This window comes from Ctenocephalides felis, unplaced genomic scaffold, assembly GCF_003426905.1.
Source record: "Ctenocephalides felis isolate EL2017-DRISC unplaced genomic scaffold, ASM342690v1 CF-g0.4_SCAFFOLD_03570, whole genome shotgun sequence".
In the NCBI taxonomy this organism is placed as follows: domain Eukaryota; kingdom Metazoa; phylum Arthropoda; class Insecta; order Siphonaptera; family Pulicidae; genus Ctenocephalides; species Ctenocephalides felis.
This window is the reverse complement of record NW_020539724.1, coordinates 24,684,468-24,709,614: the sequence shown is the minus strand read 5'-3', so window position 1 is coordinate 24,709,614 and position 25,147 is coordinate 24,684,468. Positions and strand designations below refer to the sequence as shown.

The 25,147-nt window shown below is 31.1% G+C and overlaps 1 protein-coding gene and 1 long non-coding RNA gene across 3 annotated transcripts in view; one reads left to right on the top strand and one right to left on the bottom strand.

Annotated features, from left to right (window-relative positions):
• LOC113383642 (serologically defined colon cancer antigen 8 homolog) overlaps positions 1 to 25,075 on the top strand; it is a 28,742-nt gene extending 3,667 nt beyond the window's left edge. The window contains exons 2-12 of the mRNA XM_026621892.1: positions 2,867 to 3,213; positions 3,275 to 3,402; positions 4,364 to 4,432; positions 4,464 to 4,514; positions 8,766 to 8,995; positions 22,712 to 22,877; positions 22,951 to 23,055; positions 24,047 to 24,209; positions 24,268 to 24,333; positions 24,676 to 24,682; positions 24,904 to 25,075. Of these exons, the coding sequence (XP_026477677.1) occupies positions 2,867 to 3,213; positions 3,275 to 3,402; positions 4,364 to 4,432; positions 4,464 to 4,514; positions 8,766 to 8,995; positions 22,712 to 22,877; positions 22,951 to 23,055; positions 24,047 to 24,209; positions 24,268 to 24,333; positions 24,676 to 24,682; positions 24,904 to 25,075 (1,504 nt within the window). The remainder of the gene's footprint in view (positions 1 to 2,866; positions 3,214 to 3,274; positions 3,403 to 4,363; positions 4,433 to 4,463; positions 4,515 to 8,765; positions 8,996 to 22,711; positions 22,878 to 22,950; positions 23,056 to 24,046; positions 24,210 to 24,267; positions 24,334 to 24,675; positions 24,683 to 24,903) is intronic.
• LOC113383769 lies at positions 6,818 to 8,348 on the bottom strand. 2 transcript variants are annotated; one of them, XR_003367764.1, is made up of 7 exons: positions 8,139 to 8,348; positions 7,955 to 8,074; positions 7,833 to 7,870; positions 7,642 to 7,754; positions 7,412 to 7,567; positions 7,191 to 7,335; positions 6,818 to 7,107 (listed from the first exon to the last, which is right to left on the bottom strand). It is a non-coding gene; the product is annotated as an uncharacterized LOC113383769 (long non-coding RNA). The 2 variants fall into 2 exon arrangements; XR_003367763.1 differs by having other exon boundaries at positions 7,833 to 8,074; positions 8,139 to 8,347.
• Positions 25,076 to 25,147: the final 72 nt, after the last annotated feature.

Genomic DNA, 25,147 nt, shown 5'->3' with positions numbered 1-25,147 from the left:
TTACTTGAGACAATATTGTAGAGCATAAAATTATCTTCAAAAAAATGCATGAATACTTTTTTGATCAGAGCCATCGTTTTAAGATATACTTTGAAAAGTGCCATCTACGAGTAGTGTGCTTAACTCGTTTTTTTACGTGGTTTCCCTATATCACGGGTCTGTTGTGATTTTGTTTGTTTCGGAACACTTGCAAAATAATATTTTTGAATTTGGGCTGTAATAAATAAAGCCGGTAAAATAAAAATAAAGGCGGTAATTATAAAAAAGTAACTAAATCTATTCATGGGAGTCATAATTTTCAAACGTTTCTACATCTTTTTCGTAACGTTTTTCTTAATCTTCTCCTTCTTCTTCTTCTTTTTTTATACATCACTTTGAGTATAAGCTTTTCCTGGTTTAAGAAAATAAATAATTTGTTCAGTTAGAGTTCCTACAGAAAGTTAATAATAATATTTTATCATGGTTATTTCTGCATTCAAGGTCGTAAAATTAACGCGATCGTCCTAATCGTTCAAGGGTCAACATGCGCCTGAAACATTAGCCTACGCCTCGACACCGTCGCTAGGTTACATCCAATGCAACTGCGTCAAAACAAAGAATGTAATTTAGTTTGTAATCGATTTACCCTATTATGAGTGTTTATAAACACTTATAAACTTATAAACAACGATTATTATTAAACATGGACCGACATGATATTATAATGTTCTTTCAGTTTTTGAAATTATTTTTCATGAATATTGCTCATCTTGTATAAATATGGTTATATATTGTGATTGGAGGTAAATATTTGATTGTAATGATAAAATAACAGGTATAAACAAAAGTAGAAAATTGTAATAATAATATGTTGCTAAAAGTAAAATACAATTCGGATTTTTTTTATATACAAATTGTGTAAAAAATACTTATATTCTAAGGTGAAAAAAACTCTAAAATGCTCAAACTCAAATAAATAACTTTAATTATATTTAATTTTTTTTATCAATATAATTATTTAATGTTTATAAATGTTTTTCAAAAAATCTTTAATAATGTTATTGTTGATTAAATACATATTCTCATTAAAAGTATGTATTTACTAGTTGCAAATACATAAAAGTGTAAAGTATTAAATAAATAGTGTTAACTAAGTAATTTTCGTATTTCAAATATAAATATCTTTAAGGGGCACAATTAGTGTAACAGCCTAAAAAAGGTGATTTTTGGTAATTTATATTAAACTACTTTATCAATCATATAAAACTACTTTATCAATCATTTCCAAATTTTAGGAATATATTTATACATGTTTTAAGAATACATAGTAAATTTTTGAAGAAAAAAATTAAATATTTTTTAAGTTATCGTCGATCTCCAACGGCGCGACAAAAAAAAGGCCCTTCACTGCTGCAGTGATTCCGGCGTGGATGAAATTTAAAAAAAAAATCGTTAAACTAGATAATATTGTCTGTAAAATGAATGAAAAAAATCAAACATTGATAAAATGACGGAGTTTTTAAAAAAAAAAAACTCGAATTTTACCCAGAATTTTGGTCGTTTTTGAACTGCCAAAATTCGATTCTTGATCCGATCAAAAAATCGATAGTTCATTTTACGGAGAACTATATATAGAACATGTAAAAAAATTGATAATGATCGGATCATTTGTTTTTGAGTAATCGCTGCAGCAAATTCGGAAAATGCTGTTTCGAGAAAAACGCGTTTAAAGATTAAATGATCGTTATATATACTATATATATACTTTTTAAATGGCTGTGACTCAAAAACTATTCAAGATATCGATTTAAAATTTTACGTTAATTAATTAATTTACGAGTAATTTGTAAGTACACCGAGTTGTTATAGAACTATATAGAACTTGAGAAATATTTGCAAATTATTCAATTATTTCGGAATTTTTCAAACAAGTTACTAATTTTTATAATTTTTAGCATATTTTAACATTATTGAATAACTAATACATACAACATTAATTCAAACATTATAATTGTTAATTATATCAATTGTTAACGTTATTGCCATACAAGGATGCATTCAAATCGCCAAGAAACGACAGAAACGTTTCCCAAAGGATATTTTTCAATGGCGGCTGAGAATTTTTTACTCACACAACCATACATTCAAAAATACTTTTGTTCAAATGTGGTCTCAAACGATTAATAATGTCTTAAAACGTCCAGACAGCATAAAATTAGCAAATCGGATTTTTTTTGTATGTAATTACATTTTAATACATATTTCTAAGCTATAATAATAAATTCTTAATATAATCATAATTATTCATTATATCTATATGCATGACTTCGTGGCGGCCCGAATTATTTCTATATGTCACAAATGCGATATCGACACAACGTTGTAATAACATCGCATGTTTACTCTGTTTACGGATATTTTTTGTGACGTTAAGTAAACATTATTTTAATATTTAAAAAAAAAATCATATTAAATTAATGTTATTGCGCTGATTTCATACAATTTGGTAAAAAACAAAAATGTACTTACATATTTACTTGGAAAATCATTTTGATCTGTTTTCTTTAAACGTTTTAAAAGAATATATATTATTTCTTAAGTGTATTTATTTATTTTATATTTTGTTATTTTGATGACTGACTAAAGAAAAAAGCGCTAAATAAAATTGCTTTATTCGATACGGAACATTATATGATCAAATAATAGACACCTTCGTTTGCAATATGAGCTAATTGCTGATTGTCACTGATAATAATAAATTCATAAATTCATCAAATATAATTGACAATATCGTGTGAGATACATAATGATCAATTTTAATACAATTATATGTTTTATATAAATTTGCATTAAATTTCATTACTCTAACAAATGTAATTTATTTTAGAAAACAGACATCCAATTATTATGGATCCAGTATAAACGGGACACCAAAAATGGACTACCTGAAGAAGCGTACTCCGAATTACACGGATCTCGCCTATAGGGAAGCCGTGACTCGTCTTAGATATCTGATGAACGAAAACTATAGTCCTGTTAGATCAAAGTACACTCCTGCTGATTCTGGAGAAGAAACCGATGATAAATCTTTCCTTGGTATCGATAGATATCCTTACAGGACTTTTAGTGGAAGCCGACTTTCAAGGAGATATCCTATTTTATCTAAGGAGAATGTTAACATACTTAGACCGACGTTGAATAATCAAATCACAACCAGCAGCCCTGCTACAAATAGTGAGTTGTTTTTTGTTTCAATTAAAAATTTTGATTGATATTTTCATATATTTTTTTTAAGTTGATGCTGCATCTCAAGATGGAAAGTTTTCAACTGATACCAGTAAGGCGCCTCCGGAACTGATGACCTTCATTGAGAAACAAGAGGAATATATTGAACAACTAGAGAGGGAATCACAGTATTGCAGGGTAAATATATTATAGGAAGTTTATGATTTCGCCAGAAAATATGTATTGAGTGTGTGTATTTGAGCCAAAATTTAACTTTTTGTCGACATTTTATCAGTAACTATTACACCATGACTGCTCCGATTTTAAAAACTTAAAACCGATTTGATTTGAAGCCATTTATGAGATGTTTAAAAGTAAACAATAAAAGAAATTTATGATTTCGCCCGAAAATATATATTGGTGTGTGAATTTTTTTAGTACTATTGCGCCATTACTGCACTATTTCAAAAACCCATTAGATTTGAAGCCATTAATTTTGGAGCTTTTTAAAAGTAAACCGTGACTTTATACTTGTTTATCTATGGTGACTTTATAATTAGCAGATAAGTGCAAAATATTACATCCAGGTTTTCTCCAAAAATCCTGAACAGATTTTAAAAATTTCAAGATCCTTTCGAAGGTATCAGTTGGAAAATGTGCTGGTTAGTTTTTAGTAACGATCGGCCGGGACGTTTCTTCTTAATTAACGGTTGAATATTTGGTTTTCACATTATTGGTGAAGCCTCGTATGATAGTGGAGATCATAGTCTTAACGAACATCCTAAAATATTGAACCACTATGAAAAATTGTTGAATTAATAATATTTATTAAAGTTGGGAATGATAGTCGCACTCTTATGGATTTATGTTTATAATATCAATTGGAAATTGCATTGAAAGCCCTTTGTTATGAAAATTCTAATTAGTTTTTAATTTTTCAAATTAGTATACATAAAAATGCTAATCTACTTAAAAAAAAATTATGCAGTCATTACTTATCGTTTACTTAGTGTCAATTAACTAATTAAAGTAAAATTGTACATTGACTTTTGATCGAAAGTCTTTTTTCTACAGATTGTTAATATAGCATTGAAATTTCTAAAATTTTGTGATTAAATGAAAAAAATACATATTTACTTATATATTTTTTATATTTTAGGATGAATTATCAGGACTGTTGAGTAAAGTCAAAGACGTGATAAGCGAAAATGAATCTTTGCATGAAAAGCAAAAAGGATGGATTTATTCGTAGCATTTTCGATAATATACACGATTCAGAGACTGAAGATTCTAATGAATCAGATGCCAAGGTAATATTTTAAATGATTAATATACTAGAATAATTAGCGTACTAACGACATCACAACAAATATTAAACAAATAACTATTGAACTGTAGAAATATGTTTTTTTTGCTATTTTTCTACAAGATGTCACTTGGTCCTTTTTATATTATAGACAAATTCATTTTATCCAATAAAAAGTTGCAGACAGGGGGCAAGAAGATAGTATTTCTCATTGTTTCTTTATATTTATTACAAATAAGATAAATAAAACTTCTGTTTAAAATACAATATTCTATGGGCACTTTTGACACAGATAATACTCCATACAACTTTCAATGAAGCCAATCTTATTGAACTTTGTTACGAAAATCCATCGTTAGAGTTAACTCTAATGAAACCTCTATAACCACATGTCAAACATAGCGGTAACATAACCTACAAGGCACACAGACGTTTCTATTTCTGTCTCAAAAACGTAACGGCCTGTTACGTTGCGCGATAACTAAACGTGTTGTTTTTGTTACATTTCCAAATTGCGTAAAAACGTCACGGTTTCGTTATTGTAACGTTTCCAAATCATTAAATAAACGTGTAAGTGTCTTTGATGCAACTTAGAAATTTGATAAAATTTTCTGTAAATATAGAAACCATTTTTAACTTCCGTAGGGTAATTATTGTAATGGGCCGAAAATCGGAATTGAAAATTTTTACATTCTCGACGTTTTGAAGGTTTCTGAACGTTTTGGCATACCTCAGAAAAAATGGATGTATGTGTATGTGTGTGTGTGTGTGGTGTGTGTGTATGTATGTATGTATGGATACAAATTCCAGTCACGTTTTAGGGCGCACGGATCAACCGATTTGAATGGTTCAAAAAACATTCGATTCCTATTGATAGGGAAAAGAGCTGATTAGTTTTTGGCAAAGGCAGGTCCAGCCGTTTCGGAGATACGGAGCAAAGAGTGCAGAAAATAGAAATCGAATTTTGAGAGAACGGAGCACCCGATTTGAATGATCTAAAAAACATTCAATTAGTAATGATTGGGAGAAGTGTTTATTAGTTTTTGGCAAAGGCAGGCCCAGCCATTTTGAAGATACGGAGCAAAATATGTAAAAAATGGCAATTTTTGAGAGAACTAAGCGTCCGATTTAAATGATTCAAAGAACTTTCTGCCTGTCTTAACAAAATAATTGATTTTGGAAAATAAAATTTTGTACCATTTTTTTTTTTTTTTAGTTTTTTGTATATCGAAAATATTTCAGATTTATTTTTAATTCTGACTATAGTTATAATGTACATTACAAATAATTTCAACTCTGCACTTCAGTTTATATAATTCTTATAAATATTACACAATGTTACAATATTTATAATAATCTATTTGAAAACATTCAGTATTCCTCGAACATTTTGTTACAGTACGGGAAGTTCCAGCAATTTGCCTTAAGGCACGATGCCATAATTGCCTCAAGACAGAATTCCACTTACAGCTAGTTTATATTAAGTTTATTGCATATTTTAACTCAGAATTTACAACATTTACATAATATATAGTTAAAGTTACAAAACTATAAAATCTAAATTTCTAATTCAGTATTGTGCTCTTTTATTTTGATATCATGACAAACTTTGTTTACCAAATTGAAAGCATTAAATTACTTTCGGTTTGCTTTAATGTATCTGAAACAGGTTAGAAACAGTTTGAACAAATCATGAATTAATAATATTGATTTGAAACTTTTGTAGCATTACCCCTAATTCATGCATCGTAAACACATCGTAAAAATTTTACCATGTGGCCTTTTATCTCGTGTGATATAGGCTTCGCCTGTTTTATGGCCATAACAAGTTACACATCATTTGCCTTCTATTTTAAAAATACTATCCCAGTAAACATGCGATATGGCCACAACATCGTGGCAATATTTTATTTAGGTCGTGTGACATGCGGTTCCCATATTCATTTTCCTCGATATTTAATGGATACGGCCGCAAATTTATGTAACTATCGAACAACTATCGAGGTTCGGTCTCTGGCGCACGTGGCGTTCGTGATACATGAAAATCGACGTTGACCCACATATGTTTGTTTATTATGATAAGACCGTCTGACGTAAGGCGTTCACCCCAGTCATGACGTCATTGGCGAATGAAAACGATTCGGTCATGACGTCATACAAAATGGCGACTCAGTTATGACGTAGTAGCACCTGAAAGTGATGACGTAATGCAATTAATATTCTTTTCTGTACGAATAAGCATTTATTTACGTGAATAATAAGAAATTTTACAATATTTAAATATTACAAATTAGAATTGTAGTTTTGAAATTATAAAATTTTAACATGAACTATACTAGAAAACTTTTTACAAATTATTCAATCTTAACATATTAATAACAGTATATTTAATGAAAATTGTTGTATATCTAATGAACGTAATTCTATTTTTGGGGCGTGAAGTGTGAAGTGTTGCATAAGTATTCTATCGCCACTTCCTTATACATCAAACAGCCTGCCTATTTTTCATTATTTCATTCTATCGCCAGTTCATTGCATCAAATGCCAGGATACAGATTATGCACATATGACATACTGCCCCAAATTTTGGAAGTTTTCTAAAACAAATTCAAACATAATGTGATTTACTGTATATAATATAATATATATATATACAGCTACCATATGTGTAGCTACCTACATGTTCAGTGTACAAATCTCCATCATCTTAAAGTCGCTTTTACACATACATTTTTAACACTGACTGATTTCATTCTATCGCCAGTTCAATACATCAAATGCGAGGATACAGGATATTCATATATGATGTACTTCTTGGAAGTTTTCTAAAACAATTTGAAACATAATGTGTTTTATTGAATCTAATAATATATATACCACTCCATATGTGTAGCAACTTACATATTCAGGAGACAAATCTAAATCGTCTTCGAGTCGCTTTTGCACATACATTTTTTTTAACCTGATTGAATTCATTATATCTTCAGTTCATTATACATCAATACATCAATCAAGTTCATGCATATATGACATACTGTTCCCAATTTTAGAGGTTTTCTAAAACAATTATAAATATAATGTATTTGTTACCAAATAATATATATACAGCAACTATATATGAATCAACTTACATATTAAGAAGATAAATCTCCATTATCTTCAAGTTGCTCCTAAACATACATTATTTGAGCCTGTCTAAAGATCTGTATATTGTTCATCGTTTCATTCCAATTTTGTACGACTTCTGAAATAAATATGAACATGGCATACGTGTTTGCTGTTTATATATATTTGTATAGCTATTATATTTGTAGTGACTTACATATTCAAACAATCATTCTCGATCCGCTTCTCAACCGACTAATTTAAGAGATTTAAGAAGTGAGGTTATGTCGAACACATGGATATGTTAATGTCTTAATTTAGTAAAATAATTATTTTAACCTTGATAAACGATCCTTATTATTGTCCTCAGATTTTGTAAGATATGCTATTTGGTTACCTCCTTTGTCATCTAAAGAAATCGACATAAAATAACGTTTCTTCATCCCAGGATATAATGCACTAAATGGAATTCAAAATCGTGAAGTAATTACATATCTATATAAATAATATATGATATACTTACAGTGTCATTTTTCTACACTTTTCTACAATTATCATAAACAAGTTGCTTAACTAAACGAATGTAATTATTATACTAAAGAAAATATAACTTGATGCATGATAAATTCGTGACATTTTGCGCCATTTTGTACGCGGTTAGCTTTCGTCAAAGAAACAGTCGGTTCCACCAGTGGCCACGGCGCGCTGATGTAAAGCTTTCTTTGTATGGTCACACACACCGGCACACAACGCACAAAGCAGCGCACGACGCGTTTGCTTCACGCCGTGTGACGTCATTGATTATGCTTTGCATGTGTGCTAACACACACCAGCGCACGACATGTATCTCACATGAAATTCAACGATGTCATTACCCCCGACAGCGCGTGTTTATGTCTCGTGAGACAACTCAATGCGAGCTTTGCGTGTATTGTAACACACACAAGCGCACGCAAGTTTAAAATCCTCTTGTGGCGTAGATTCGATAACCGCATTATAATAACGATGTCGATATTATAGAAGATCACATCGCGTGTTTACTGGGATATACATAAATTGATTCTTAGATAATGGTGGTGGATTTTTTACCCGCGGACCTTTAAGCTCCGCTTTACTCTGATGTCTTAATAATACAATTTTTTCACTTCAGACAGTCCAGATAAAAGAAAAACCATCGAAAAAAATCCAGTTGGAAGGACCTAGTATCGTATTTGAATCTCGTATCAGTGAATTGGAAGCACAACTGACTCAATATAAAATTGACTTGAAAAAACTGCAAGACGAAAACGAATCTTTAAAGAAAAAAGAATGTGTGGATTGTTACCATAGTGACCCAAGTTGCAAAGAAGGATACAGAAAACAGATAGATAATTTGCAAAGGTTAGTACATAAGATATTTTTTTATTAAATTCATTAAATGAAAAAATTGACGGCAACGTGGCCACTTATCCTTTTTTTTAATTTTTATTTGTCCTCGCTTACTCTGAGCATTTAGCCACCTACAACATTTTTATTTATTTACATTCTATACCAATTTTTATATCATATTTAATCTATATGTATCCTACTCCTAATACAATTCAGCGGTTCGAATTCTGTAATTCCTATTTTTCTTATTTTTTATTCAATTTCTACTTAACAAATACAATTTTTAACTTCCCGCAGGGCAAGTTATAGTAATCGCAAAAAATCGAAGATGCAAATTTTTATATATCTTTACGTTTCAAAGGTTTCTGAATATTTTGGCATACCTTAGAAAAAATGGATGTATGTGTGTGGGTGTGTGTGAGGATACAAATTTTCGTCGACGATTTCGGGTACACGGATGAAGCAATTTGAATAATTCAAAAAACACTCGATTCGTATTGATAAGGAGACGTGCTGATTAGTTTTTTGCGAAGGCAGGTCTAGCCGTTCCGAAGATATGGGACAAAAAGTGCCAAAAACGGTAACTTAGTTTTTAAGAGAACGGAGCGTCCGATTTGAATAATTCAAAAAACATTTTACTTGTATTAACAAGATGAAGATGAAGAACTGATCAAATTTTCATGAAGGCAGGTTTAACGGTTTCGGAGATCTAGTAAAAAAAGTAAATAAAAAATGCCATTTGGCGGTCTAAAATGATCATTAGACATATGCACATCAAATTATCAGATATTTTATAGAGATTTTAACAATAAGTACAAATTTTGTTTACATTCCTATGGGTTACGTACCAATGTTTGTCCGTTAGACGGCGACGCGGCGCTTACGCGCTTCGATTTTTCGCCTCTATGCAGTTAAGGCAGTACGATTGCTTTGAAGGAAATGTTCAGAATTTCCAAAATATTTCAAAATAAATTGTTCTTCAAAAAGTCTTTTTTTTTCAAAAAAAGTAAATTTTTGTCAAAAATTTATAGTTTCTCAAAAATTTATTACTTTAAAGTAATTTTTTTTCAAAAATGTTAATCTTTTTAAAAAAAAAATAACTTTTGGTACGGGAAGTTCCAGCAATTTGCCTTAAGGCACGATGCCATGCGCCCCACTAGTCATTTAATTTCAAATTAACTACACATTTTTTTCATAAATTCTAATTGTAAGTCAATGACAGGAAACAAACAAAATATTGTGACATTCATAATACTGAGAAATATTAAATTTATTAAATTTGCAAATAACTTGCAGGAATTTTATGATTTTGGACTAAAAATTTGAATAGAAACATTCCTGTGTGAGTACGTAATAGAGAAATACTCCCCTACGGGGGAATTAATAACTTTTACTTGAAAATGTCAAAAATTTTAAATACGGATACCGATCAGATGGATTTAGAATGCTCCCCAGTCAAACCGAAAAAGGTCTATACGAGTGCTAACAAGTATAAGAGGTCTAATACAGATATTGTTGAAGAAGATTCTTTACATCAGAAAAATGACTCAATTTCCCTAAATGAATTTAATCAAGAAGCAACCACCAGTAAGGATTCAGAATGGTTTGAAGTAAGAAACAAAAAATTCAAAAGAAATTTAAATGAAGAATCAACATGCAAAAAAACATCTTCAAATTCGAACTACTGGCTAAACCCAACTCCCACAAGCAATATATATGAAGTTTTAGCTAATCCTAATACCGAAGACTCGAGTGATAAATGCAGCCCAGTTAACAGACCGCCGCCAATTTTTATACATGAGGTACGTGATATCAAACCATTAGCTCAACTCTTAGAATGTGAAGCAAAAAATCTTTATCAAATAAAAGTTATTGACGAAACTAGGGTTAGAGTTAATCTTGATAATGCTAAACTTTACAATAAAATTCTCAAACTTCTGAAAGAGAGGGGTACTCAAATGCATTCTTTCCAGGAGAAATGTAAAAGAACGTTCAAAATAGTGGTTAAAAACCTACATTTCAGCACGGATACAGATATGCTCAAAAATGAAATACAACAGTTAGGTCACAAAGTCGTTCGTATTGAGAACATTAAAAGCAGAATCTCAAAATTCCCTCTGAACATGTTTTTAATTGAGCTTGAACAACAGCCTAATAATAAAGATTTTTATAAAATTGATTTTTTATATAAAACTAAAGTGGAAATAGAGGCAAAGAGGTTCTCTAGAGAAATTGTTCAGTGCACTCGCTGCCAAAGGTATGGTCATACCAGAAATTATTGCCACCGCACCCCCAGATGCGTTAAATGCGCTCAAGATCACTTGACAGAAAAATGCAAGTGGGAAAAAAAGGTCGACCAAGTGAAGTGTGTCCTTTGTAATGAAAATCACCCTGCTAACTATAAAGGCTGTCACGTCTATAAAGAATATATTGAAAAAAAAAACACTTCATTACGTCAGAAAACAAGTAATGTGCAAAATATAAAACCAAATGCTACTTTAAGACCGGGCGTAACTTACTCCAATATTACTAGAAACAACACAACTTTACCTACTGACTCAACGAACTCAATAAACAATAGTAACTCTGAAAACAATACTAACAATAAATCTAATGACTTAACAGAACTTAAAAACATGATTAAAATATTGACAGAACAAATGGGCATAATGCTTAATTTACTAACAACAATTTTATCTAATAAAAAATAATTATGTCTATGCAACTAACAATTTGCATATGGAACTCGAACGGCTTGAGCAATCATGTCCATGAACTCAAACAATTTTTAACTACCAATGACGTAGACATTATGCTAATTTCCGAGACGCATTTTACCGAGACAAATCACAATATTCGTTTTCCTAATTATCACACATATACCACAAATCACCCGGACGACAGACCTCACGGTGGCACTGCCATTATCATAAAGTCAAACATAAGACATTACGAGACAGAACCTTTTTATACTGACTACATACAATCGACAAATGTTTCAATTGACCTAATGACTCACAAAATTACAGTATCGGCAATCTATTGTCCGCCAAGGCACATTATTACTGAAAATCAGTTTACAACTTTTTTTACCAGCCTTGGAAATTTGTTTATTGCGGGAGGTGATTATAACGCAAAGCACACATTTTGGGGATCTAGACTAATAACACCTAGAGGCCGTCAATTGTATAATACAATAAATAATAATAATCTTCGGACATTTTCTACGGGTGAGCCCACATACTGGCCAACTGATTTGAACAAAATTCCAGACCTCCTCGATTTTTTTGTAGCCAAAAATATTAAAAACGAGAGTGTTGAAATAAATTCAAGTCTGGATCTCAGTTCTGATCATTCACCAGTAATTCTTAAATACTCCACTAATACTCCAACCAAAGTCATGAGTTCGCTTACAAACAAATTTACCGATTGGCTTCTTTTCCAAGAATACATCGAAGACACCATTAATTGTAATATTCCATTAAAAAGTGAGAATGATTTGAATATCGGTATCAACAACTTCACAAATACATTAATTGCAGCAGCTAAAATATCGACTCCTATTCTAAATCACAATCACAGTCACTCTGTGCCCATAGATATTAAAAAAATCATTGCACAGAAAAGGAAATTAAGAAGAATTTGGCAAATAACTAGATCACCGGAAGATAAAAGAAAATTTAACAGTGCATGCAGAGACCTGAAAAATTTAATAATAAATTATAAAAATGTTTCTTTTGAAAACTACTTACATAATCTTTCTGCAAGTAGTGAAACAAATTATTCTCTTTGGAAAGCAACCAAAAAATTGAAAAGACCAATTGTACCAATTCCTCCTTTAAGAAAAACAGACGGTTCATGGGCAAGAAGTCCAGAAGAAAAAACTAATGCATTCGCCGAACACCTGCGCCTCACATTTCAGCCATTTTCACGTAAATGCAACTCTAATGATGAACAATTCATTTATGATTTTCTTCAGGATTCACCGTCGCTAGTGACTCATGATGTTAATCGTTTTACTGCGGCTGAAGTAACCCAAGAAATTGCAAAAGCAAATTCTAGAAAATCACCTGGACCAGACCGGATTTCTATTAAAATGCTTAAAGAACTTCCAAGAAAAGCTATTAGAATGCTCACAATAATATATAACTCTATACTGAGAATGAAAACTTTTCCGCAGTCTTGGAAAAGAGCTAAAATAATCCTTATAGTGAAACCAGGTAAAGACCCTTATCTATTATCTTCCTACCGGCCGATAAGTTTATTGTCTTGCATATCGAAAATATTTGAAAAGCTAATTCTTCAACGGATTAAAATAATCCTACAAGAACAAAGTTTTATTCCGAACCATCAATTTGGGTTTCGCGACAAACATTCAACAATTGAGCAAGTTCACAGAATAATAAACGTAATTAACAATGCGCTGCATAATAAAGAGTACTGTTCTGCGGCTTTTTTGGATCTCAAGCAGGCATTTGACAAAGTATGGCATACCGGATTAATGTATAAAGTTAAAAGATGTTTACCAGATTCTTTATTCCTATTAATAAAATCCTATTTACAAAATAGAAACTTTTTTGTCAGCATCGCCGATACGGACTCAAATATTACCGAAATTAATTCTGGAGTGCCTCAAGGGAGTGTCCTCGCCCCAACACTATTTTTAATTTTTACAGCTGATTTTCCAACTTCAACTGACACGAGTTTAGCCACATTTGCTGATGATACGTGCATCATCGCCACAAACAAAGATCCGACTGCAGCTTCCAACAGTCTTCAGCACCATCTCAGCTTAGCTGAGAAATGGTTTTCGTTGTGGAGGATAGAAGTAAATAGCACAAAATCAGTCCATATAACTTTCACGCTTCGCACCCAAACTTGCCCAGCAGTTGTACTCAACGATGAAATTATTCCGTCCAAAGAATCAATAAAGTATCTCGGCATTCACTTAGATAGGAAACTCAACTGGAAAGTACACATAAAGAACAAAAAACAACAAATAGATCTAATCTTCAAAAATTATTATTGGCTCTTAAACAGAAAATCAGAATTATCAACTTACAACAAATTACTTATATATAAGGCTGTGATCAAACCCGTGTGGACCTACGGATTACAACTTTGGGGTACTGCTAAAAAGAGCAATTTAAACATAATACAACGAGCACAAAACAAATTCCTGCGGCAAATATTAAACGCTCCTCACTACACGCCAACATGGATTCTCCACAAAGACACGGGTATACCTACAATTCAAGAACATATATCAATGTTTGCCTGTAATTATAAGAATAGAATTGACGCACATCCAAACCAACTAGCATGCAACTTATACCAGGAAGGCCAGCCGACTAGGCTCAAAAGGAAAATACCTCGAGATTTATTATAGTTTATTTTTATATTAATTTTTTTTTTTCTCTATATTTGTCTTTAGTTTTTTCTTTTTTATATATTAACTATAGTAGATACACCACTGGGAGTATGTACTAATTTGTAAACAACCAATTGTAAACACTTGTCAGCATTCTCTGCTAAATATAATTATTTTTATAGATTGCAGAATAAAAATAAAATAAAAAAAAAAAAAAAATGACAGGATTTGATCCAAAGATCCCTGTCGTGTGAATCGAACACACTACCAAATGAGCTATGCTCGCCACAGCCACTTGTTCTTGAAACTGATCTGATTAATTATTGTGATCACACAATGATTTGGGCCTATTGTTTAACTTTCCGAAAAAAGTTCACGTTTTCGCGAAAAAATCCGATTTAATTATAATTTTGACGATTCAAGTCAATCTGAATTGAATAAAAATTGGAAAAAGTATGTGTGTATGAGTAATATGTGAGCCCATATTTAACTTTCCGTATAAGTTTCGGTAAGTTACAGCAATCGCAAATGAAAATGTTTATATAACTTTACGTTTTAAACGTTTCTGAATATTTTGGCATTCCTTAGAAAAAATTGATGTATGTGTGTGTGTATGTGTGTGCGTGTGTATGTGTATGTGCGGATACAAATTTTCATCGACGATTTCGGGAACACCGATCAACCGATTTGAATAATTCAAAAAACATTCGATTCGTATTGATAAGGAGACGTGCTGATTAGTTTTTGGAAAAGTTAGGTTCAGCCGTACCGAAGATACGAGAAAAAAGTGCCAAAAAGGGTAATTAAATTTATTTCTATTAACGAAATGTAGATCTGATAAAATATTTGAAAAGGCAGGTCTAGCGGTTTTGGAGATCAGAAAAAAGTGAAGAAAATGGCATTTGGCGGACAAAAATGATCATTAGACAAGCTTATCATCAATTCATCACATAATCATGAATATTTTAAATAATAAGAACAAATTTTGTTCACATTTTTAGGGGTTCCGTATCAATGTTTATCCGTTATACTGCGACGTGGTCCCACGCGCTTCGATATTTCGTTTCTACGCAGCGTTGATTAGTTTTGGTAAAGATCGGGTGCGCCGTTTTTTCGTAGTAAAATGTTGAAAAAAAAGGACTATTTTATTGAAGATTTGTATAATGAAGATTTCGTAGTCTGAAATAACATACTAAAATATTGTCGGCCTATGATAAGCGGTTGAATTTTAAATATACATCAAAGTTTAGAATTTCGCTGTTAGCTTGAGCGATTCTAATCAGAATCTATGCCGAAGCAGTTGTAAGTTCTGTTATGTTTCGTAAGTAACTACTGATTACAGTATACGTCTATACTCAAATAAAATACATTTTAGAATCCGAAGTGAATTAATTGAATTGAACAAATTAATTTAATTTCTTCAATTACAGATATTATAAACATGTTTCAGAGATATAAATTAAAAATAATTTTTAATTAAAACGTAAGTTTTATTTTGAAATAAACAGCTTTACATTAATTTTATATTATTTACATCGAGATGTTCATGCACTTGCCTTAAGATGAAATGCAACTTACAACTACAGTTCTTTCTAAAGAAATAATAATACAAAAAACTAAAGAAATAATAATACAAAATAGATGTCAATAATTTATATTAAAAATAGTTAACAGAAGAAATAGAACTAACAAAATCAAACAACATTTTAATTAAAATACTTATTAAAAATATTGAAATTAATTTCACAGATTTTCAAAAATTCATATTTCAACATCAACAAACCACTGCAATAAATAAAATCATACATCATTAATTCAACAATACAATCTTCATTAAAAACATACAACAAACGCATTCAAATAAAATTAATTCCTTTTCCTTTTCCTCCCTTTGTTCTTCTGAAGTTTGCTTTTAAGATGGTTAAGGTTCAAGTTAACAGAAAATCTAAATAAACTATCCATATATTGCTGAATATCTATACAATTTATATCAAGAAACTCTAAACCATTTTCCGACACAAGCTTATCATCTTCATGATCATCAAAGATTGATAAGTCACGTTTTTGTTCAATTTTTTTACTTATTGCTTCATTTTTCGCCTTCAACATCATTTGCTTTTCGGACAAAACAAATGACTCCTGATCAGAAGAGGAATCTGAAGATGAAGAAATGTTTAGTCTCCTTAACAATACTGAACATGGACGCAGGTTCAATCCACTCGTTGATGGAAAAGAATAACTTGATGCTTGATTTTCACTTTCTTCTCTAATTGGCTCCCCGGAAGAGGAATCTGAAGGTGAAGAAATGCATGGTCTTCTTATAGGCAGGTTCAAACCACTTGTAGATGGACTAAGTTCACTTGCTGCAAGGTCTTCACTTGTTCCTTCCATGTAATCACTTGTCTCTAGAAGTTGTGAATGCAAGTTTTCTACTTCTGATATTATCAATGCACCAGGTTCAACCGGAAGAAAACGTGCCTCAGGATTAATTGTAATGCTATCAGATGAACTGTCTGTCTCCTTCGACGAGGCATAATGTTGTGGTAAACCATGTGCCAAATAATATTCTTCGTCCCTAGATTCCATATCTACTTCTGCAAATATGCTACCAGGCATTTCATTTACTTCTGTTTCTGGTATCGGATATGTTTTGGTCGTATTTGAACTAGGAATGTCTTGACTGTCATCTGAACATATCTCAATATTGGAGATAATGTGCACCTCATTGGATTCTACATTGAACTGGACTTGCCTTACGATTTTAGCAAGGGCATGTTCTTTTTCACAGGGATCTTTTGGTTTGTCTATTTGATTCTGTGTAGTTTTAGCTAAGTATACTGCAGGTGAAGATTGTGAAGATTTTGATGATGAAGATTGATTAGCATCGATTGCGCTGGTGTTAATATCTGATATGTTCTGAAAATATGAATCTTTACTTATGTTGGTGTTTGGTGAAGTGTTTTCATCAGAGGATTTATCAACTGCTAATTGTTCAGCAACATTAGTTACCTCCAGGGGCGGTGATGTTTCTACAGCATTTTGTTTTTTTATTATATTCGAGCCCTGTGATAAAGTGGTGTTGATGTTACTAAGGTCACCAGATAAAATATTTGGATTGCTGCGGGATTCAGCCACAATATTGTCCTGACTCATCACATTGTCTCCTCTGTATAGGTTTTTCTGATACTCATCTAAATATCGTTGCGATTCAAATGAATGATGAAGCACAATATCTTGTACTAAATTGTTTGGCTGATCACCCTCATTAACTAGTTTATTCAATGATGAATTTTCTATTGGCATTATGTTAGTGTTTTCAGAATTCTCTATAGGTGTTAAATTACCATTTTCATCATCTCTAGTTTTTTGTGTGCTTGTAGCTAATGGATTAAACGATTCTTGAGTATCAGTGTACAAATGTTCAATATTTTTAGGAGGATCAGCCACAAGTGCGATTGAATTATGGCTCTCGTTTTCTGAACTCCCTGATAAAGCACCAGCTAGAGATAATCTTTGTGCATTCTGCAGATAAGTCGAATCTAAACTCAAATTAGTTCTAGAAATCAATAGAAGGTTCATTAATAAATCTGTTTTTGGGTTTGACTCATTGCAATCCATTAAATTTTGGGTTTGATTATTTTTAAAATGTTATTTAAAGCTGTTGAAGTAGTGTTGTCTGAGTATCGAACAACATGTACACCTAGTTTTTGCAAAGTATATATATCTAATAAAGAATAAAAAGGTGATACTAGAATGTGGTGCATTTGATCATCTTTGTAACGTCTGAAAATGAAAAGAAAAACTGATAATTGATGATAATTTTATAATATTGAATAATAATTATATCAAAATACCTGAAACATGTTTCAAGGTCTTTGCAAGTATTAGATTCAACTATTCTTAAATTTACATTTTTTTCTTTTGTAAAGTTTGTATCTTTCTTCAGCAATTTCAAAAGGTTTAATCGTTTACTGCCAATGTGTATAGTATGGCCCTTTATTGCAATTTTGACTAACAAGTCTTCCATCCCTAAAGTTTCTAAGGACACAACAGATTTTCTGGAACTAAAATAAAGAACAATATACAAATTTATATTCCTAACACATTTGATTTATAATTGTTTTAAATCTTACCTAAATATATTGATTATTTGTTCAACAACCAGATCAATATCGATTTCAATAGGCAGCTCTAAAAGTGGACTATCAATAAAAATTGTGTCAATAATATTAGTGTTTCCCAAATGTGTTATATATGGATTTGTGAATACACTTGGAGACATCAAAGTACCATCCATATACAAACACTCAGTACCATCAACTGAAATGAATTGATTTAATTAAGATTTAAAAAATCAAGTTTGTTTAGTTCACATATTCTCAAAGCTAATCAAAAATATGCCCACAAGATGTAACTTTAAAATGCGTTTTTCTCGAAACCGTCTTTTTCAATATGATACCCACAAATTCTTAATTTCTACTCGAGTGATTTGTTTGATATTTGTACAGAGACTTCTTTATAGACTTCAGTATGAAGTCACTCCTTAATTCCGAATTTTAATATTTTTAAGAAATTGGAGAATATCAAGAAAAGTTATAAAAAAAATATTTTACTTTTAGACAGTCTCTCTCGTCATTTTTGTGAAAAACAAAACAGTTCTTTTAACTTGTTATATGATTGCAAAATCATTCTAGATTGATAATAAATATTTTTTTCTTTGGAGGGCTTTGGACTTCTTCTTTGGACTATTTGGAGGGCTAAAATCATGGGCATGGTCAGGTGCCAATTGTTTGAGACCCGCCACTTCTTTTTTTATATTAATTAAAACATTAATTAAGAACTGGTAAAAAGAAATGATATGAAGAATATTTTTTGCCTTTTTATCAGCCTTTCAAACATCACATAAAATTCATGCCTCTAGACCAAAATACCTCCTTAAATCGGGACATGAAATTTAAAAACGCAAAATGACAATTACTTACAAGAAAAGTGATATATAACTTTTCCTGTACACGTATCAGGATCTATGGCAGTCACTGTAAACTCAAAATCAGCAACAGATATTTTTTTCGGTTCACCAAATGTTAAAGGGTTTAACAAATTTCTTTTTACCTGAAAATAGAAACAGAAGCAAAAACAATATAAATGTTAAGACTCCAAATTATGCATAGCTGGTTTTGCTATTTCACTCCTTTTAAATATTACTACACTTCAAAATTAGTTATTTTATTAACTCGAGAGTGATGTGAAATTATTATTTGATTACAGACAATTGATTAATGTTAATTAATTTATTAAACACTTGATACATAAAATACTATAAAATTACATCAGGTAGCTTTAAGTTCCTGCTCTGATGGTTCAACAAACACTGACTAATGATAAATATAAAATATAAAGAATATAGATACATTTGTTCGTTCGCACCTCTACATTCACAAAACTTTGTGTAGATGGTAATAAGTAACAAGAGTTGATTTCTTCTAAATTTTCTTTCGGATAAACAGGATGATCAATTTATCTGTTATCAATTAAAAGTTACTTACTGAATGTCTTGTCAAATTTGACAAGAATTTTAAGTTCACATTTGTGGAATAAATTGGATGTGTCCATTGCTCATTCAGTTGTTCAGGAGTTTTGCAAGGCAATTTACTCATAAAATAGCAACATTCTGAAACCTGTAATAAAAACAATAAGTTATAAACGAATTAATACATAGTTTATTAATTTAGGTTATGTTATGCAAGTTTCTTGTATCTTGGTGAAATTAAAGATGACAAGCCTAAAAATTAATGTCAAAATCTAAATAGTTGATAAAATTGCTTGGAAAATCAAAATTCATACGAATTACTTTAATTGCTGTTAAATATTTATATGACAAATAATGTATACACATTAAATCAAAACGGAGGGAAAACAATTTATTTACTTGACATTTCTCCCAACGGTCAACGTAAATTTTTTCATGTAATTTTCTGCCTTCCATTACTTAATAATCACATAAGTAATCTTCTTATTATCGGTATTAAAAATATAATCAAACGTTTAAGTGAACATTTAAAAATACGATTAAAAGTGAATTAATAAAATGCGAATTGTTTTGAAAACATGAATTAAAATCTTGTGTTCTAACGCCATAGATACAAACAAAAACACAATTAGACGTGCCTGTCTAGTCTTGCGCGCGTATCATAGAACCATAGATAAGCAAGTAGAATGGATGTGAATCTATTAGTAAGTTGTTTTTAGCCAAATTGCTGGAATTTCTCGTACCGTAATTAAACATTCGAAGAATAACTAGTGGTGTACGACATCGTGCCTTAAAGCAAATACCAAACCGAAAATTAAAAAATAATCAAAAATACCGTACCAAAAATTAAATATTTAAAAAATTTTTTTTTTTTTGAAAACTTGAGAGATTTTTGAGAAAATTTCAATTTTTTTTTAAAAAAAAAGACTTTCTTGAATTGATTTTTTTTACTTTGAAATATTTTGAAAATTTTGAACTTTTTTTCAAAGCAATCGCACGGCTTTAGATAAACAAGTATAATTTAGCTGCATAGAGACAAAATATCGAAACGCAAAGCGTCGCGTTTCGTAACATCGCCGCCTAAAGGTGCGTCCACACCTAACGAACTAACGCGAACGAACATGTCGAATAAGAAAATACAAAGAAAAACGAACAGGAACACGAACGAACGCGAATAATTCCAAACAAACGCCTCAAAGCAGTGAGGGCTTGAATCTTTTTGTTCGGGGATGTACCGTGAAACGTCAGATTTATTATTTAAAGTGGCGGGAAAGAGTAAAATTATTTAAAGTCCTCAAATTCACAAAATTTGTCAATAACAGCAATATCTTATAATAAACACAACATAAACTAGCTGCACATTTTAACATCAAAAAAGAAAAATGTTTGTCTACATTCGTGGTAGCGTCCACACTACACATACGAGTTCAAACATGAACGAACAATTCCCTTTGATGTACCGACGAGTTGCGGAACATTGCTCGTCATGTTTGTTTATGTTCGTTCGTGATCGTTGTGGCGTCCACACTATGCTGTTGCCGTTCGTTCTGGTACGTTCATTTATGTTCGTTCGTGTTCGTTCGTTAGGTGTGGACGCACCTTAACGGACAAACGATGTTAAGGAACCCATAGAAATATGAACAAAATTAATACATATTATTAAAATCTCCATAAAATATCTGATAAATTGACATGAATAAGTCTAATCTCTTTTTGACCGCCAAATGCCTTTTTTACTAGAGCTCCGGAACTGCTATACCTGCCTTCCCAAAAATGTAATCAGTTCTTCATCTTGTCAATCAAAGTAAAATGTTTTCTAAAATATTAAAATCGGACCCTCCGTTCTCTTAAAACCTGAGTTACCGTTTTTGACACTTTTTGCCCCGTATCTTTGGAACGATTAGACCTGCCTTTGCCTAAAACTAATTAGCACGTCTCCTTATCAATACGAATCGAATGTTTTTTGAATTACTCAAATTGGTTGATCGGTGTTCCCGAAGTCGTCGACGAAAATTTGTATCCGCACACACACACACACATACATACACACATATATACATACATCACACACACACACACATATACACACACATACATACATACACCACACACACGCGCACATACATCCATTTTTTCTAAGGTATGCCAAAATGTTTAGAAACCTTTGAAACGTAAAGATATATAAAAAAAATATTTCTGATTTTTTTGCGATGTATGGCATCGTGTCTTAAGGCAAATTGCTGGAACTTCCCGTACCATAATGAAATATTCGAAATATAGAATTATTAATAAAATTTTTTTTGAAAATTTAAAAAAAATCCCCAGAAGCAATCGTTTTGTCAACCCAAGCAGAATTTTTTTGAATCATTCAAATCGAATGCTTCCTTCTCTCAAAAATTGCCATTTTTTACACATTCTACTCGGTATCTCCGAAACAGCTAAACCTGCCTTTGCCAAGATCTCTGTTTATGAACACAGATGAACATTATATATTATTGCTGAAATAAAATTATTATCCATTTCCCTGTGAAAAATTACATTTCACATAAGTCCTTTTATTATTTTATTAATCAAATAATACCCAATACCTGAAGATGACAGAATGAACCTAAGAATCACCATCAAACTAGCGTGTTTAAATTTTTTTTATTATATTAAAACTGTGGGATTTAAAAAAATTACTTAAAATTACAAAGACCTCCAACCATTGTCAAAGATTTTAGAAATTGACAAATGTAACATGAATTTAATTTTCAATCGTGATCTGGTAGCCTTGTGTATTAATATAAAAAAATATTAAATAATAATATTAAAATATTAATTTCAGAGATAAAAGTAACCTTGAAGCTACTATTTCTAAACTTCAAACAAGTCTATCGCAATTAAGGGATGCCGAATCTGATTCAGTTTTAAAATCGAAACGTAACCAAGGGCTGTTGGAGCAAATGATTTTCGAAAAGAGTCAATCAGATGCTGAAGTTCGACGACTAAAAGTGAGATGATACACCATTTCTTCATCATACAATTGTATCCAAATTATTTGGTGTTCTAATATTTTTTTTGTAGGATGAATTAGAAAAACAGTATGAAAGAGTTCGTGAAGCAAATCATGAAACAGCTCGCCGAGTTGCCGAAGAAAGAGCTGCTGCTGATAAGCGATATTGTGCTCAGGTTCATTTTGATAAATTTATTACTAAAAATAACTATATCTAATTGATCTTTAATGTGAAAACACATATTAAGCAATCTAATTATTAATTTCTAAAGTAATTATGTTATTAACTTATAAGGAGAACCTCAGTTTTCCTCGCCTGAGGTTTTCATAAAGCTTCACTTAGTGATAAAGATCATAGTGAACAAAAACCTTTTAAAATATTATAGGCATATGAAAAGTAGTTCAATTATAAATATTAATTAAACTTTATAAACTCGAGATGTGCACTTATAGTGTTTCCTATTAATATGCTAAGATGGCAGACTTTCAACTTTTATGCTCATCTTTGAACTTTCTTATTTTAAGCTTATAATAAGCTAATAACTTCAAGAAGTTTTTATATTATTTATATTATTATATATCATCCTAATTATCAACTTTATTACCCTGCAAAATTTCAACAAAATCCCTGATGAGTAAACTTGAGGTCATAGATAAATAAGCATAAAAACTTGAGGTTCCCCTTCTTAGTCGAAAATTTGGTTTTCAAATTGGTTGTTTTAATAAATAAGGTAATTAAGTCAACAATTGGAAAGTTTTCATCTGCTTATACCGGAATTCCAGAATGTGAATCCATCGATATCAAAATTATTAATTTCCTATTTATATTTGGTTAATATTTTTATCGTGCAAAAATGCTAAATATGGTAAAGTGATGCGCTTATACAACGTTCGACATGTTCTATCAAATTTTGTAATTTATATTATTAAATGTTAAAGCCGTGGTTTCCAACCTGTAGAACCCGACCTCTTAAGGGGCATCTGCTTTGAAAATACTATTTTCAATAAAATAAACCAAACATTGTTTTATTTCAATAAATAGCAATCAGAATACAAAAGCTATTAGACTAATTGAACTTAAAATATTTAAGAAAGTAAACATTTAAATGAAAGAATTACATTGAATTATTTATCCATCTATTTATCGACATCTTATTTTCATCCCAGGTCGATCAACTAGGTGGTGATTTGAGTAATCAATGGGAAACAGCTAATAAACTTCAATTGGAGTTAGAAAGACAGCGCCGGATAGAGTCCGATTATAAACGTGAAATAACATCCAGAAATCATCAGATTGATGATTTGAAAACTGAACTTCGAAATAAAACAGGTACTTGGATTTTGTTCATTAAATAAAAAATTGTCACTAATGAATATCATTTTTATAGCTTCTCTGCAATCTGATCTTGCCCAGTGCAATGCTGAGAAACAATCTTTGGAAGAAGAAATGCTTCGTTGAGGTAATTATGTTTTGTGATCTACAACCATTAATATTTTTGAAACCCAAATGCAAATTAATATTTGCTACTTTCTAAATTGTTTATTTATTTAAGAGTATTGGTTTAGTTGGATCCTTTTATCTCTCCCACATGTATACTCAAAAGCTGGTTGAATATAACTTAGAATCACAATTCATCTTATAATACAATTTAATGACTTTCAAGTAATATCAAGTATTACATTCAGGCATTATAAACTAAGTAAGGAATTCAAACCAAAAAAAACTAACAACGATAAAAAACCTTTGCTATGCAATATTGTTGCACGGTCATCATTTCCTGATAGCGACGTCGAAGAATTAAGGTGATAAGTCATCACCTTAACACTGATGACTAGATATAAATCTTTGCCTTCTACTTAAAATAGTATCGTTAAAAAATTCCATACTTCACTTGCTTTTGAGAAAATAATAGTGGGCAGATCATTAGGCCCCGCTCTACCTTATCGCTCTGAAGGTGCTGATATCCTAGTAAGTTTAGTTGCCTTACTTTGATTATTATTAATATAAAATTGTATTCAAAAAGATTATCTCTGGAGAGAGCTGACCGAAATTCCAAATCAGAAATGTCGCGTCTTAACTCTGAGATTACATCATTGCGCCAAAGATTGGACAGATCGGATGCTGATTTGCTTCAGGCGAGAAGGGAAAACCTGAGATTGTCAGAACAGTTGGCAAATTTGCAAAAAGAGGTATGAATTATTAATAACAATTGAAAAGTTGAAGATATATCAAAAAGTTCTGTGCCCTAAGCTCAGCAAACTAAAGTG